The sequence below is a fragment of the Mustelus asterias genome, chromosome 23, assembly GCF_964213995.1.
Source record: "Mustelus asterias chromosome 23, sMusAst1.hap1.1, whole genome shotgun sequence".
In the NCBI taxonomy this organism is placed as follows: Eukaryota; Metazoa; Chordata; class Chondrichthyes; order Carcharhiniformes; family Triakidae; genus Mustelus; species Mustelus asterias.
The window spans coordinates 63,733,222-63,746,177 of record NC_135823.1 but is presented as its reverse complement, the minus strand read 5'-3'; the positions used below and the strand labels follow the sequence as shown (position 1 = coordinate 63,746,177).

At 41.2% G+C, this 12,956-nt stretch overlaps 1 protein-coding gene across 5 annotated transcripts in view; it reads right to left on the bottom strand.

The window, feature by feature from the left end:
* Positions 1-12,956, bottom strand: part of clec16a (C-type lectin domain containing 16A) — a 270,292-nt gene that overhangs the window by 61,520 nt on the left and 195,816 nt on the right. For all 5 annotated transcript variants that reach the window (XR_013500698.1, XR_013500697.1, XM_078240789.1 and 2 more), the window contains 2 exons: positions 7,734-7,885; positions 4,939-5,143 (listed from right to left, as the gene is read on the bottom strand). Coding sequence is in view for 3 of the 5 variants with exons in the window: in XM_078240789.1 (XP_078096915.1) it covers positions 4,939-5,143; positions 7,734-7,885 (357 nt within the window). In the remaining 2 variants the exon portion in view is untranslated. The remainder of the gene's footprint in view (positions 1-4,938; positions 5,144-7,733; positions 7,886-12,956) is intronic.

Below are 12,956 nucleotides of genomic sequence, written 5' to 3'. Positions count from 1 at the left end.
CAATTGGGACTAACTTAGTGGTAAAAACTGGGAGGCATGGACAAGCTGGGCCAAAGGGACTGTATCCATGCTGTAAACCTCTATGACTCTCTTCTAGCTCTTTTTTTTAAATGGCAGTAACTATTTTCTGACAAGATTGACATTCTGACAATGCTAAAGAAAATGGACAAGAGAAGAAAGTGAAAGAACAAAATCAGGAATGAAGGTAAACAGATGTATAGAAAACTAACCAATGAGCTAAGGAAACCAACCCAGCAAAAGCAAGATACTGGGGAGAGTAGTGATTTGGAACAACTACAAAAAAAAAGAATGGATACTGTCTTCAAAATAAAGGAATTGACTGGAGGAAGGAGGGCTAAGCAAGCACAAAGAGGAATTGATAGTAGAGATGCTACATTGCATATAGAACCTGAGGAAGCAAAGAATAGATGGAAATGGTACGTTGAAGCTGTCTGACTAAACACACTGATCCCATTGAAGCAAGTGGCAAATACCATGAACTGTGCAGCGCATTTCATTATAGTTTCCTTAGTGGTGCCCGATGCAATTGGAATGTCAGAAAGGTTTCCCACTTGAGTCTATTTCCCTGCAATCCAGAAATCCAAGCGTAAAATATGTGGATACTTTCTCCTATATTATATTTTCTTTTTTCTTAGATTCACATATTATCTTTGACCAAGAGGACAGACATACACCTCACTTTACTGGCAACATTCTAAACTAGATGCTACGAAATGTAGGGAACAGGCCAGGATGCCTGTTGCTGATCCACACGGAGAAAGCACTCTATGCTCAGTACTGCTTTACAATTATAGTAGTGTGGTCAGAATAACATGAGGCAATGCACATCTAATGACGCCAGTGTCACTATTCAAAACCACCAACTGGTTTTTGGTTGATTTACAGTGGAGACAAAGAAAACTCAAGCTGTCTTCTTGATTAACGCACCATTTTGTATTGAAACAGATGCAGGTGGACAAATTAGCTCCATTACCAGTTTCCAAGCTAAAATCACAAATCTCTGCAAGAGAGGAAAGCATAGTAGTGGAGGGTAACTTCGGGGCTCACCATAAACTACAAAAAGATTCTGAGCTAGTAATAACATACCTTTATTAATCTATTGCACTCAATAAACAATAAAGTGAAATATGCTGGCGGCATGGTGGCACAATGGTTAACACTGCTGCCTCAGTGCAAGGGACCTGGGTTCGATTCCTGGCTCGGGTCACTGTGAGCGGAGTCTGCACATTCTCCCCGTGTCTGCGTGGGTTTCCTCCGGTTTCTCCCCACAGTCCGAAAGACGTGCTGGTTAGGTGCATTGCTAAATTTTCCCTCAGTGTACTCGAACAGGCGCCAGAGTGTGGCAACTGAGGGATTTTCACAGTAACTTCATTGCAGTGTTAATGTAAGCCTACTCATGACGTGAATAAATAAGCCGAAACTTATTAAAATAATCACATTTGCTCATCATATTTGTTCTTTAACATTCAATGTCAGATAAGATAGGAAAATCGAAAACACAATGCTTTCTTAAAAAAACTGGTCTGCTGCGAAATGGGTACAAAGTACTTGCCTGGAATGGCAGTTCATTTCATAAGAGGAAGGTTTGTTTTCAGTGGTATTCTGTGTCAGTCTTCACAGGTCAACAAAATAATCCTATACAATCTTACTTGGAATTGAATCAAATACTACAACGTCATCTAAGAGTTTGCAGTGTTTCTCTGCAACATTTAGATTTCATGGTGAAGGGAGCAGAGTAGAAACACTGCTATCGGCAAAAGATTATATTCGAGTTAGATTCACACAAAAAATGAAAATGCATGCTAAATAGGTCAAGCTATTTCGTAACTTGCAGCTGCAACTCACAATGGTTACACAAGGAAAATGTGCATTTCCCTGTAAGTTGTGGTTCTCAATCATTAATTGTGGCCACATTGACAAATCTGGTCATAACCACCGAGCAGTGCACTGATACACATGTTGGGTGGATACATCACTGAGCTGTTCCAGTTAAGTTTACAGTGTGATATCAGAGGAGTCTCGAATCATTAAAAAAAACTTGCATTAAGGAATTTTTATTTTTGAAGTATATGGAATCGCTCGAGTTGCGTCCAGTTCGGATTTGTTTTGTTTAAGCGTACAAACACCGTAACAGAGAATGCAATTTCCTTCAACCACAATTTAGTCATAGGTAGTATTCTGACATGAATCAGTAGGTTGTGGGGTTAAGTCCTATTCCAGAGACATGATCACAAAATCATCCGTGCAGTGCTTCGGATGTGCTGCACTGTCAAAAGCGCTATCTTCAGAGGTGATGTTAAACTGAGGCTCTACCTGTAAGTTCAGGTGAACGCAAGGGTTCTTCCTTTTTAAAAAAAAATTATTTATTAGTACACTTACATCAACACTGCAATGAAGTTACTGTGAAAATCCCTAGTTGCCACACCCATTTCTCCTGTTCGGGTACACTGGGGGAGAAATTAGCACGGCCAATGCACCTAACCAGCACATCTTTCAGACTGTGGGAGGAAACCGGAGCACCCAGAGAAACCCACGCAGACACAGGGAGAACGTGCAGACTTCACACAGCCAGTGACCCAAGATTGGAATTAAACCCGGGTCTCTGGCGCTGTGAGGCAGCAGTGCTAACCACTGTGCCGCCCACACCGTGCCGCCACACTCCCTTGTGTCGTGGCTAATAGTGATTATTAAAACTATTAATAACCTGATCACCAAAACAGATTATCTAGTCAATATCACATTGCCTTTTGTGGGACCATATTGTGCACAGACTGACTGTCAAGTTTTCGACAATCCAACAGTGACTACACATCACAAGTACTTAATTGGCAGTAAAGCACTTTGGGACTACCTGAGGTTGCAAAAGATGTGTTATAAATGTCAATACCAATCAAATTGGCAAAGATAGTCCGGAAGATGAATTTGTAGAATGCTTTTGTGACAGATCCCTGAAACAATATGCTGACACACTCAGGATAATGCTCTTTCGGATATAGCATTGTGCAATGAGGCAGGGTTAATTAATAACCTCATAGTAAAATATCTGATGAGAAATAGTGATCATAATACAATTGAATTCCACATTAAGTGTGATTAGAATATGTCGCTTTCAAAAACAAGTATTTTAAGCTTAAACAAAATCAATTATATAGGTGTGAGAGGACAGCTGGCCAAGGTTGATTGTGTAATTAAATTAAAAGGTATGGTGATAAATGAACAATGGAAATATCAAAAGAAACAATGCAAGATATTCAGCAAAAAAATACATTCCATTAGAAAACAAAAATTCAACAAGAAAACTCATCTGTGACTTACTCAGAAAGTTAAGGATGGTATTAGTTTAAAAGAGATTTATAATGCTGCAAAAAAACAGTAATAAGCCTAAAGATGTAAGTGTTTTAGAAACCAACAACAGGTCACTAAAAGGTTGATATAAATTGGGAAAAAATAGAACGAGAGCAAACGAGCAGGAATATAAAAACCATGGTAAAAACTTTTACAAGTACATAAGGTAGAGAGCAGCTAAAGTAAACATTGATCCTTAGAGACAAAAGCATGATATGTCATCACAGCGGATGCGGAAATGGTAGGGACATCAAATAGATGTTGCATCTGTCTTCAGAACAGAGGACAAAATTACACAGCAGAAACAGAGGGTCACCCAAGGGGCTAAAAAGTGAGAGGAACTGGAGGTTATTAATAGCAGTAAAGAAAAAGTAGTGAATAAACTTAAAGAATTAAAATCCAACAAATTCCAAGATCTGAATGCCTGCATACTAGGGTTCTAAAAGAGGTAATGGATAGTAAATGTGCTGGTTATGATTTCCCAAAATTCCCAAGATTGTAAAACCATCCTACGGGAATGGAAGTTAACATTATTTCACTATTCAGGAAAGGAAGGAGTGGGAAAACAGGGAATTACAAAGTAGTTAGTCCAATGTAGTTAGACATTGGGAAAATGCTGCAATTGCTTATTAAGGACGTCTTAACAATGTACTTGTGAAAACATAGTATGGTCAGACAAATAGTATCTGATAAATTTATTAAAAGTTTTTTTTGAGGATATAACTAGTAGCTTAGATAAAGAGGAACCAGTAGATCTGGTTTCCAAAAGCCATCTGATAAGGCGTCACACAAAAGGTTTTTAAAAATGTGTTCATGGGATATGGGCATCGCTGGCCCGACAAGCATTTATTGCCCATGAGAAGGTGGTGGTGAGTCACCTTCTTGAACCTCTGCAGTTTTACAGTGCTGTTAGGATGATTGATATATAAAAGAGATAGGCTCATGCAGCTAGGGGTAATAAATAAGCATGGACAGAGGATGGTTTAATGGATAGGAAACAGAGAGTAGGGATAAACTCTATTTTCAATTTGACAGTTCCTGCTCAAGTAATTTGTTGGACATCAAAATTCTCTATTGCAATATAGTCCGTTATAATCTGTGCAGGGCCTTTCATGCAAGTTTTGCTGTTAGGTGATAACAATTGGGTAAGTACAGCCCTTGTATATTAAAGTGCTTTGGCATGCCCTGAGATCATGAACGACGCTTGTAAGTGCAACTTCCTTCTTTCTTTATTTCGTATTTCAGCTGTTGAAAATTAATTGCAGCAACAACTATTGTGCAAAAGAACTTCAGATTTTTATCAATGGCACTTTGTTAAACAGCTAAGTAAATGGTTCCAAGTTTTTGTGGATAATAAATTTAACATAGAAAACAAGATAATTAACACAAGCTCAATTAGTCAAATCAAAACCTCAGCGGGAATCACAGAACATAATGGGGTGTTAAAAAGATTAATTCCGCACTCAATAGTAAAATTGGAATTTTAATTAGTTCTACATAATTCCAGAAGGTAAGCTGGCACCACCAGTTGAGTGGCCTAGTTATGGAAGTTAATAAGAAACTGGCACGAACCTGCTATTCTTTGCATCTTCATACGCCGTGCTTGAATGCGGCCCTTTGCCAATCGCTGCTTTGCGATGATGCAGCGGATGTGATCAGCAAAGATGAACGTGGCCTGGAGGATAGGGAAGGGCCTGGCATGAGGGTTGGATGCCGGCTTATGGATGATGATATTTAAAGCTCTGCTGTCATCTTCCACTCCCATCACCTGCATGTCCTGTTAAAAAAAAAGGTTATAATAATTGTAAGTACACAACTGGCGGAATGTTCCCATCCTGTCCGCCATGGACCACACAAACGTCCGTTGACCTTGGGCAGGATTTTCCGACCAGGGGGCGAGCGGGCCGGAAAAACCTGCCCGATGAGCTTAATGTAATATTTTAGCCAAAGCTTAAAGCTTTCCTTTGATGGTCACACGGTAACGTGGACTTTACTGTGTGGCTGCATCTTTCTCAACCTGATATCAAAGAACAAAGAACACAGAACAACACAGCACAGGAACAGGCCCTTCAGCCCTCCAAGCCCGTGCCGCTCCCTGGTCCAAACTAGACCATTCTTTTGTATCCCTCCATTCCCACTCCGTTCATATGGCGGTCTAGTGTTCCCAGTGTGTCCGCCTCCACCACCTTGCCTGGCAGCGCATTCCAGGCCCCCACCACCCTCTGTGTAAAATATGTCCTTCTGATATCTGTGTTAAACCTCCCCCCCGCCCCCCACCTTGAACCTATGACCCCTCGTGAACATCACCACCGACCTGGGGAAAAGCTTCCCACCGTTCACCCTATCTATGCCTTTCATAATTTTATACACCTCTATTAAGTCTCCCCTCATCCTCCGTCTTTCCAGGGAGAACCACCCCAGTTTACCCAATCTCTCCTCATAACTAGGCCCCTCCATACCAGGCAACATCCTGGTAAACCTCCTCTGTACTCTCTCCAAAGCCTCCACGTCCTTCTGGTAGTGTGGCGACCAGAACTGGACGCAGTATTCCAAATGCAGCCGAACCAACGTTCTGTACATCTGCAACATCAGACCCCAACTTTTATACTCTATGCCCCGTCCTATAAAGGCAAGCATGCCATATGCCTTCTTCACCACCTTCTCCACCTGTGACGTCACCTTCAAGGGTCTGTGGACTTGCACACCTAGGTCCCTCTGCGTCTCTACACCCTTTATGGTTCTGCCATTTATCGTATAGCTCCTCCCTACATTATTTCTACCAAAATGCATCACTTCGCATTTATCAGGATTGAACTCCATCTGCCATTTCTTTGCCCAAATTTCCAGCCTATCTATATCCTTCTGTAGCCTCTGACAATGCTCCTCACTATCTGCAAGTCCTGCCAATTTTGTGTCGTCCGCAAACTTACTGATCACCCCAGTTACACCTTCTTCCAGATCGTTCATCATTAATATCATTAATAGTTGACAGCTATAGAAGCCTAAACTGGACCCAAAATAGATCTCTCAAAATCTGGATTAGTGTATTCAGGTGCCCTACCAATAAAACCACAATACAGTTGATTCACTATTTCTAGGGGGTTCCGATTTACTATATATGGAGCACATTGTACAAACCAGATTATGCAAAACTGACTAAATAAGTCTAAATGAAAAGGTTCCCAGTCCAGTAGAAAGATGCTTTTCATGACCAATACAACTCAGGGAAGCGAATCCACAAAGCACCAGTGAAGAACATCACCACCCATTTTGGTCTTTCCTCTTTATTCTTCCTCCACCACAGCACGTGGTGGGTCACTTGTTCAAAATTACAGAAGTGAAAAATAGAAGCCTCATGCCACACAATGTGAGTGAACACCAGGAGATTGCAGTGATACTGACTGCACATTCCATAGAATCCCTACAGTGCAGAAGGAGGCTATTCGACTCATCGAGCTGCACCAACAACAATTCCACCAAGGCCTTATCCCCGTAACCCCACGTATTTACCCTGCTAATCCCCTTGATACCAAGGGTCAATTTAACATGGCCAATCAACCCAACCTGATGTGGAGATGCCAGCATTGGACCAGGGTGGGCACAGTAAGAAGTCTCACTACACCAGGTTAAAGTCCAACAGGTTTATTTGGAATCACGAGCTTTTGGAGCGCTGCTCCTTCATCAGGTGAAGAAGGTGATTATTCACCTGATGAAGGAGCAGCGCTCCGAAAGCTCGTGCTACCAAATAAACCTGTTGGACTTTAACCTGGTGTTGTGAGACTTCTTACTGCAGCTTTGGAGCGTGTGAGGAAACCGGAGCACCCGGAGGAAACCCATGCGGACACAGGGAGGATATGCAAACTCCACACAGACAGTAACCCGAGGCCAGAATTGAACCCAAGTTCCTGGAGCTGTGAGGCAGCTGTGCTAACCACTGTGCCACCACTGAACATACCTTCAACTGGCAGTTATTTTGGTGCACAAATGAAAAGTGATCACCAAACCCAATGAAAGAAACTAACTTGACTGAATAAGCAAGTACCGTGTGAAGCCTGAATGTAGATTTGTTGTTTTGGGTGGATGGAAGTGCAAGCAACTAAACATGCCAGAAATGTAACCAGAAGGTATAGTTATGCTACCCTTGCATAATACAGCAAATTCCACAGTTTCAATCAGTTCTCCTAGATATATTTGTCCCAATATACAAGTCTGAGAAATTAGTTGCAAACTTGATTGCATTAGATCATTGTCGCAGCATAGGTCCAAAAAAATTGTAAAGATGCACGTTGGTTTTGAATGAATCAAATTTAAATATTCGAAGCCAAGAAGCAGAAAGGAGATGCGTCTGCCAGCACTTAGCTTCTTACCTGAAGCAGGCCTGCAAATTTCACCACTCCCCAGCCAAGTCGCTTGCTCTCGGGTTCAACTAAGCTCATCTGATAAATGTCTACAGACAGGAATCGATGCATCTGACTGCCATCTTTTGTAACCACAGTGCAAGCAATTAAGTCACTGTTGTCTGAAAGAACAGAATTAACACCAAGTGAGTGGAAATTAAATCCGTTTCAAGACAAGACATTAAGATAATCTGTGATAAACCAAAAATATGAACATCAACAGCATTTAATATATCCCAGTGCGGACACTGTAATTCAAATAAGTATTTGCTCTTCAGTTAAGCAAAAAAGAAACCGGCTTGAGTGAAGATTGGGAGTAATTTATGATGAGTTACTCTCAACTATGTAAGAAAATAAGCATTGCAAAAATATGACCGTATGAAATATGAGAAGTGGGCCATTTGGCCCCTCGAGGTTGGCCTGCCATTCAATAAGATACTGGCTGATCTGTATGCGTGTTCCATGTTCTCCATCTACCCCCGACAACCTTTAATTCCCTCACCTAACGTCAATCTATCCATCTCTGGCTTAAAAACTATTCAGTGACCTCGTTTCCACCACCTTCTGAGACAGAGTTCCAAAATCTCACAACTCTGAGTAAATTTCTCCTCATCTGTCTCAAAAGGACGGCCCCTAATTTTAAAAAGAAGAATACTCTATATTTAGGCTTGTAGCTTTTACTGTTACAATGACGTACTTGAGTTAGAATAAAGGATACTGAGTCTTGGGTCCCAGGTTAAAATTAGTCACTAAGGAAATGCAAAAGTACTTAACTCTCGTTTGTTCTCTTTTTTGCAAAGCCTACAGATCACGTAGTGTGAGGAGCCACCTGGCATCCTGCCGCTTCAAAATCTGAGTCAAAACAGTCAGTATTTGCAGCCCATTCAATCAGATGAGTTCAAATGTTCACCCATAGCCTACACAAGCAAGCACATTTCACAATAGCGATCACTGGCTGATGATTAAGAGTGGGATTACTGACTCCATTTTTTTTTTGGCTGCTTGACTTAGGAACACTGAAGCCGATCTGGCATCAATGATCTCTTCTGGAGTCAACCAACTCAGGCCCAGATCAAGGATTTTCCTGATGCCCACAAGCCCAGTAGCACATTTAGTCACTGCGATTATGGACAGTCCTTACTTACAAGGTCCCACATTGGAAGGCTGGTCCAAAAGGTTACAGCCCTTGGGATCCATGGCAAGTTGACAAATTGGATCCAAAATTGGCTTGTTAATAGGAGGCAAAATGTGATGATGGAGGGTTGCTTTTGTAATCGGAAGCCTGTGACCAGCAGTGTGCCACAGCAATTGATTTTATATATTATATATGTAATGACTCAGATGTGAATGTAGAAGGTATACCAGTCTCCCATCCATTGACTCTGTCTACACTTCCCGCTGCCTCGGCAAAGCAGCCAGCATAATTAAGGACCCCATGCACCCCGGACATTCTCTCTTCCACCTTCTTCCTTCGGGAAAAAGATACAAAAGTCTGAGGTCACGTACCAACCAACTCAAGAACAGCTTCTTCCCTGCTGCCATCAGACTTTTGAATGGACTTATCTGCATGAAGTTGATCTTTCTCTACACCCTAGCTATGACTGTAACACTACATTCGGCACTCTCTCCTTTCCTCCTCTATGAATGGTATGCTTTGTATAGCATGCAAGAAACAATACTTTTCATTGTATGTTAATACATGTGACAATAATAAATCAAATCAAAATATAATTAGTAAGTTTGCAGATGACACAAAAATTGGTGTTGTTCACATCAAAGAGAATAGGCTCAGGCTATAGACTGATACTGATCAACTGGTAAATTGGATAGAACAATGGCAGATGGAATTTAATCCTGATAAGTGTGAGGTGATGCATTTTGGGATGTCTTATAAGGGTAGGATATACACAATAAATGGTAGGTCCCTAGTATTGAGGAAAAAAGGACCTTGGTACAAGCCCATAGATCTTTGAAGGTGGAAGCACAGATAGATAGGATGAAGACATATGGAATGCTTACCTTCATTAGTCGGGTCATAGAATATTGGGGCTGGGAAGTGTTGGTACAACTTTATAAAACATTGATTAGGCCACAGATAAAATACTGTGTGCAGTTCTGGTCACCACAGTATAGGAAGGACGTGATTGCACTGGAGAGGTACAGAGGAGACTCACCAGGACGTTGCCTGGGGAGGAAAGTTTTAGCTATGAGGAGAAACTGGATCGGCTGGGTTTGTGTTCCCTGGAACAGAGGAGGGACCTATCTTTTGTATACCTCAATACTGAATTGAGGTATACAAAATTATAAGAGGCATAGATAGGGTAGATTATTAAGAATCTTTTCCCTATGGCACAGGTCATAGGTTTAAGATGAGGAGTAAGTGATTTAGAGAGATCTAAGGAAATTCTTTTTCACCCAGAGAGCGGTGGAAATATGGAATGTGCTGCCTATGAGGGTGTTGGAGGCAGGTACACGTGCAGCATTTAGGAAGCATCTGGACAAGCATTTAAATCACCAAGGAATAACAGGCTATGGACCAAGTGCTGGTAAATGGGGTTAGTACAGATTGGCATTTGATGGTCAGCCTAGACATGGTGGGCCAAAGGGCCTGTTTCTGTGATGTATGACTCTATGACTCTCAGGTGGACACAGATCCAGACCATTAAGTGCATTGATCAGTCTTTATTCCTCAACCATCACTAAAAGTAGCAACAAAAACAGAAAATGCTGGAAAATCTCAGGAGGTCCGACAGCATCTGTGGGGAGAGAATAGAGCCAATGTTTTGTGTCTAAATGACTCTTCGTCAGTATCATCTAGACTCAAAACATTGGCTGCGGCACGGTGGCACAGTGATTAGCACTATTGCCTCACAGCGCCAGGGACCTGAGTTCGATTCCTGGCTTGGGTCACTGTGTGTGGAGTTTGCACATTCTCCGTGTCTGCGTGGATTTCCTCTGGGTGCTCCGGTTTCCTCCCACAGTCTGAAAGACATTCTGGTTAAGGTGCATTGACCCGAACAGGTCCCGAAGTGTGGCGATGAGGGGAATTTCGCAGTAACTTCATTGCAGTGTTAATGTAAGCCTTACTTGTGACTAATAAACAAACTTTAAAAAAAAACTTTTACTTTACTTTCAGATGCTGTCAGACCTGCTGAGATTTTCCAGCATTTTCTGTTTTTGTTTCAGATTCCAGCATCCGCAATTATTGCGTTTTTAATCACTAAAAGCAGATTGACTGTCCATTCTCACATGGCTTTTAACGGGACCTTTCTGTGCAGAAATTAGCTGCCTTATATTATATTTTAAAAGTTCTTCATTGGCTGTGAAAGTGCTTTGGGATGACTCAAGTTTGTAGAAGGTGCAATTTATTTTTTCATTCAATCTTACAAAAATCACGGCCAGTACATACTTTTTCAAATATCGTACATTAAATCATTAGTGCTGGTAATGTCAAAAAAGAACATTAATGAATTAATGAAGACTACGCAATGGTTTTGTGCTAACTTACAAGAACAGACACTCAAACATACACTTCAATGGCTCCTGAATAATTAATACTGATCTGAGTTAACATGCACTGAATTACAATACTAAAAACGTACCTGGGTTATCACTCTCAATTAATGTCACATACTATTTATGAGTTATTGAGAACAGATTTTATATTTTAGATTTGAGATCAGCTAACTGATTATCTTGGGATTACACTTGGTTTACCGAAGGCTCTTATGACTCAGTTAATCGAGAAGGGGAAATTAAAATAGTCCTTTTATTAAAAGTTTACAGATGTTCCCGGAACACAACTGTTAAATGGGTGTGGTTTGGCATGCGGGCGTTATAGTTTGGCTCTCAAATATCCTTCATCATTCAAAAAAGCACAGCTAAGTTATACACCAAGCCTTACAAAGTTATGGTTTGATGACATTTCTATTTTCTTTTTGATACTTACAACACCGCACCAGTATTTCCGATTAAGTTTAACAATAGCTCAACAGGTTCCCAAGAAAAAGTAAATATTGATCTAAAGGTGTGATTTCCAAACTGGTCAAAACATAAAACCAACAACTAATATGCTAAGCTCATTGTGTACAAGCTGGATCGTTACTATACACCAATTTGCAACTGATTTATCAGCACCGATTATTATAATTGTGGCTTTAAAATCATGGTGGCACAGTGATTACCACAACGCCAGGGACCCGGGTTTGATTTCCGGCTTGGGTCACTGTCCATGTGGAGTTTGCACGTTCTCCCCATATCCCCATGGGTTTCCTCCAGGTGCTCCAGTTTCCTTCCAGTGACCAAAGACGTGCTGGTTAGGTGCATTGGTGCATTGGCCATGCTAAATTCTCCCTCAGTGTACCCCAACAGGCGCCGGAGTGTGGCAACTAGGGGATTTTCGCAGTCGCTTCATTGCAGTATGAATGTAAGCCTACTTGTGACTAATAAACAAACTTAAACTTAAAATCTGTATGTCAGTCTCCTGGAAAAAGATGATTAAATTAGAAAGACATGCTGCAGAATTAGAAATCCTGTATTTTTGAGAGAAAGAAGAGTACCAGAATTGGGTGAAATTGGAAGAAAGATGAGATAAAAGTGTGAGGACAAGAATGAAAAGCAAGCAACAGTTCCTGGGGATGCTCTGGATGAGGGGAGAGAGCAAGCAGGCAGTGCCAGGAATGAGGGGGAAACAAACCTTCAAGTTGGCAAATGCCTCATTTGGAAAACTTTCCAATTCCAGTGCGAGGACCTTCAACATTTTGAATTGCATCCAATGCAGAGCTCCTTCCAAATTCTATGTGGTCAAATAGATTCATTATATTTTTATGATGCTGAATGCTATCAAACAGTTAATCAATTTGTTCTTGGATTCCCACTGGGCTTTCAACAAACTAGTATCTCAAGTTTTGAAAAAAAGTATTTACAGCTAATGCACTTGTAACTGAGTTGAGGAGGAACTTCTTCACCCAAAGGGTTGTGAATCTGTGGAATTCTCTGCGAAGCAGTTGAGGCTACTTCGTTGAATGTTTTTAAGGCAAAGATAGGTAGATTTTTGAACAGTAAAAGAATTAAGGGTTATGGTGAGCGGGCAGGTAAGTGGAGCTGAGGTCACAAAAAGATCAGCTATGATTTTATTGAATGGTGGAGCAGGCTCCAGGGGCCAAATGGCCTACTCCTGCTCCTAGTTCTTAT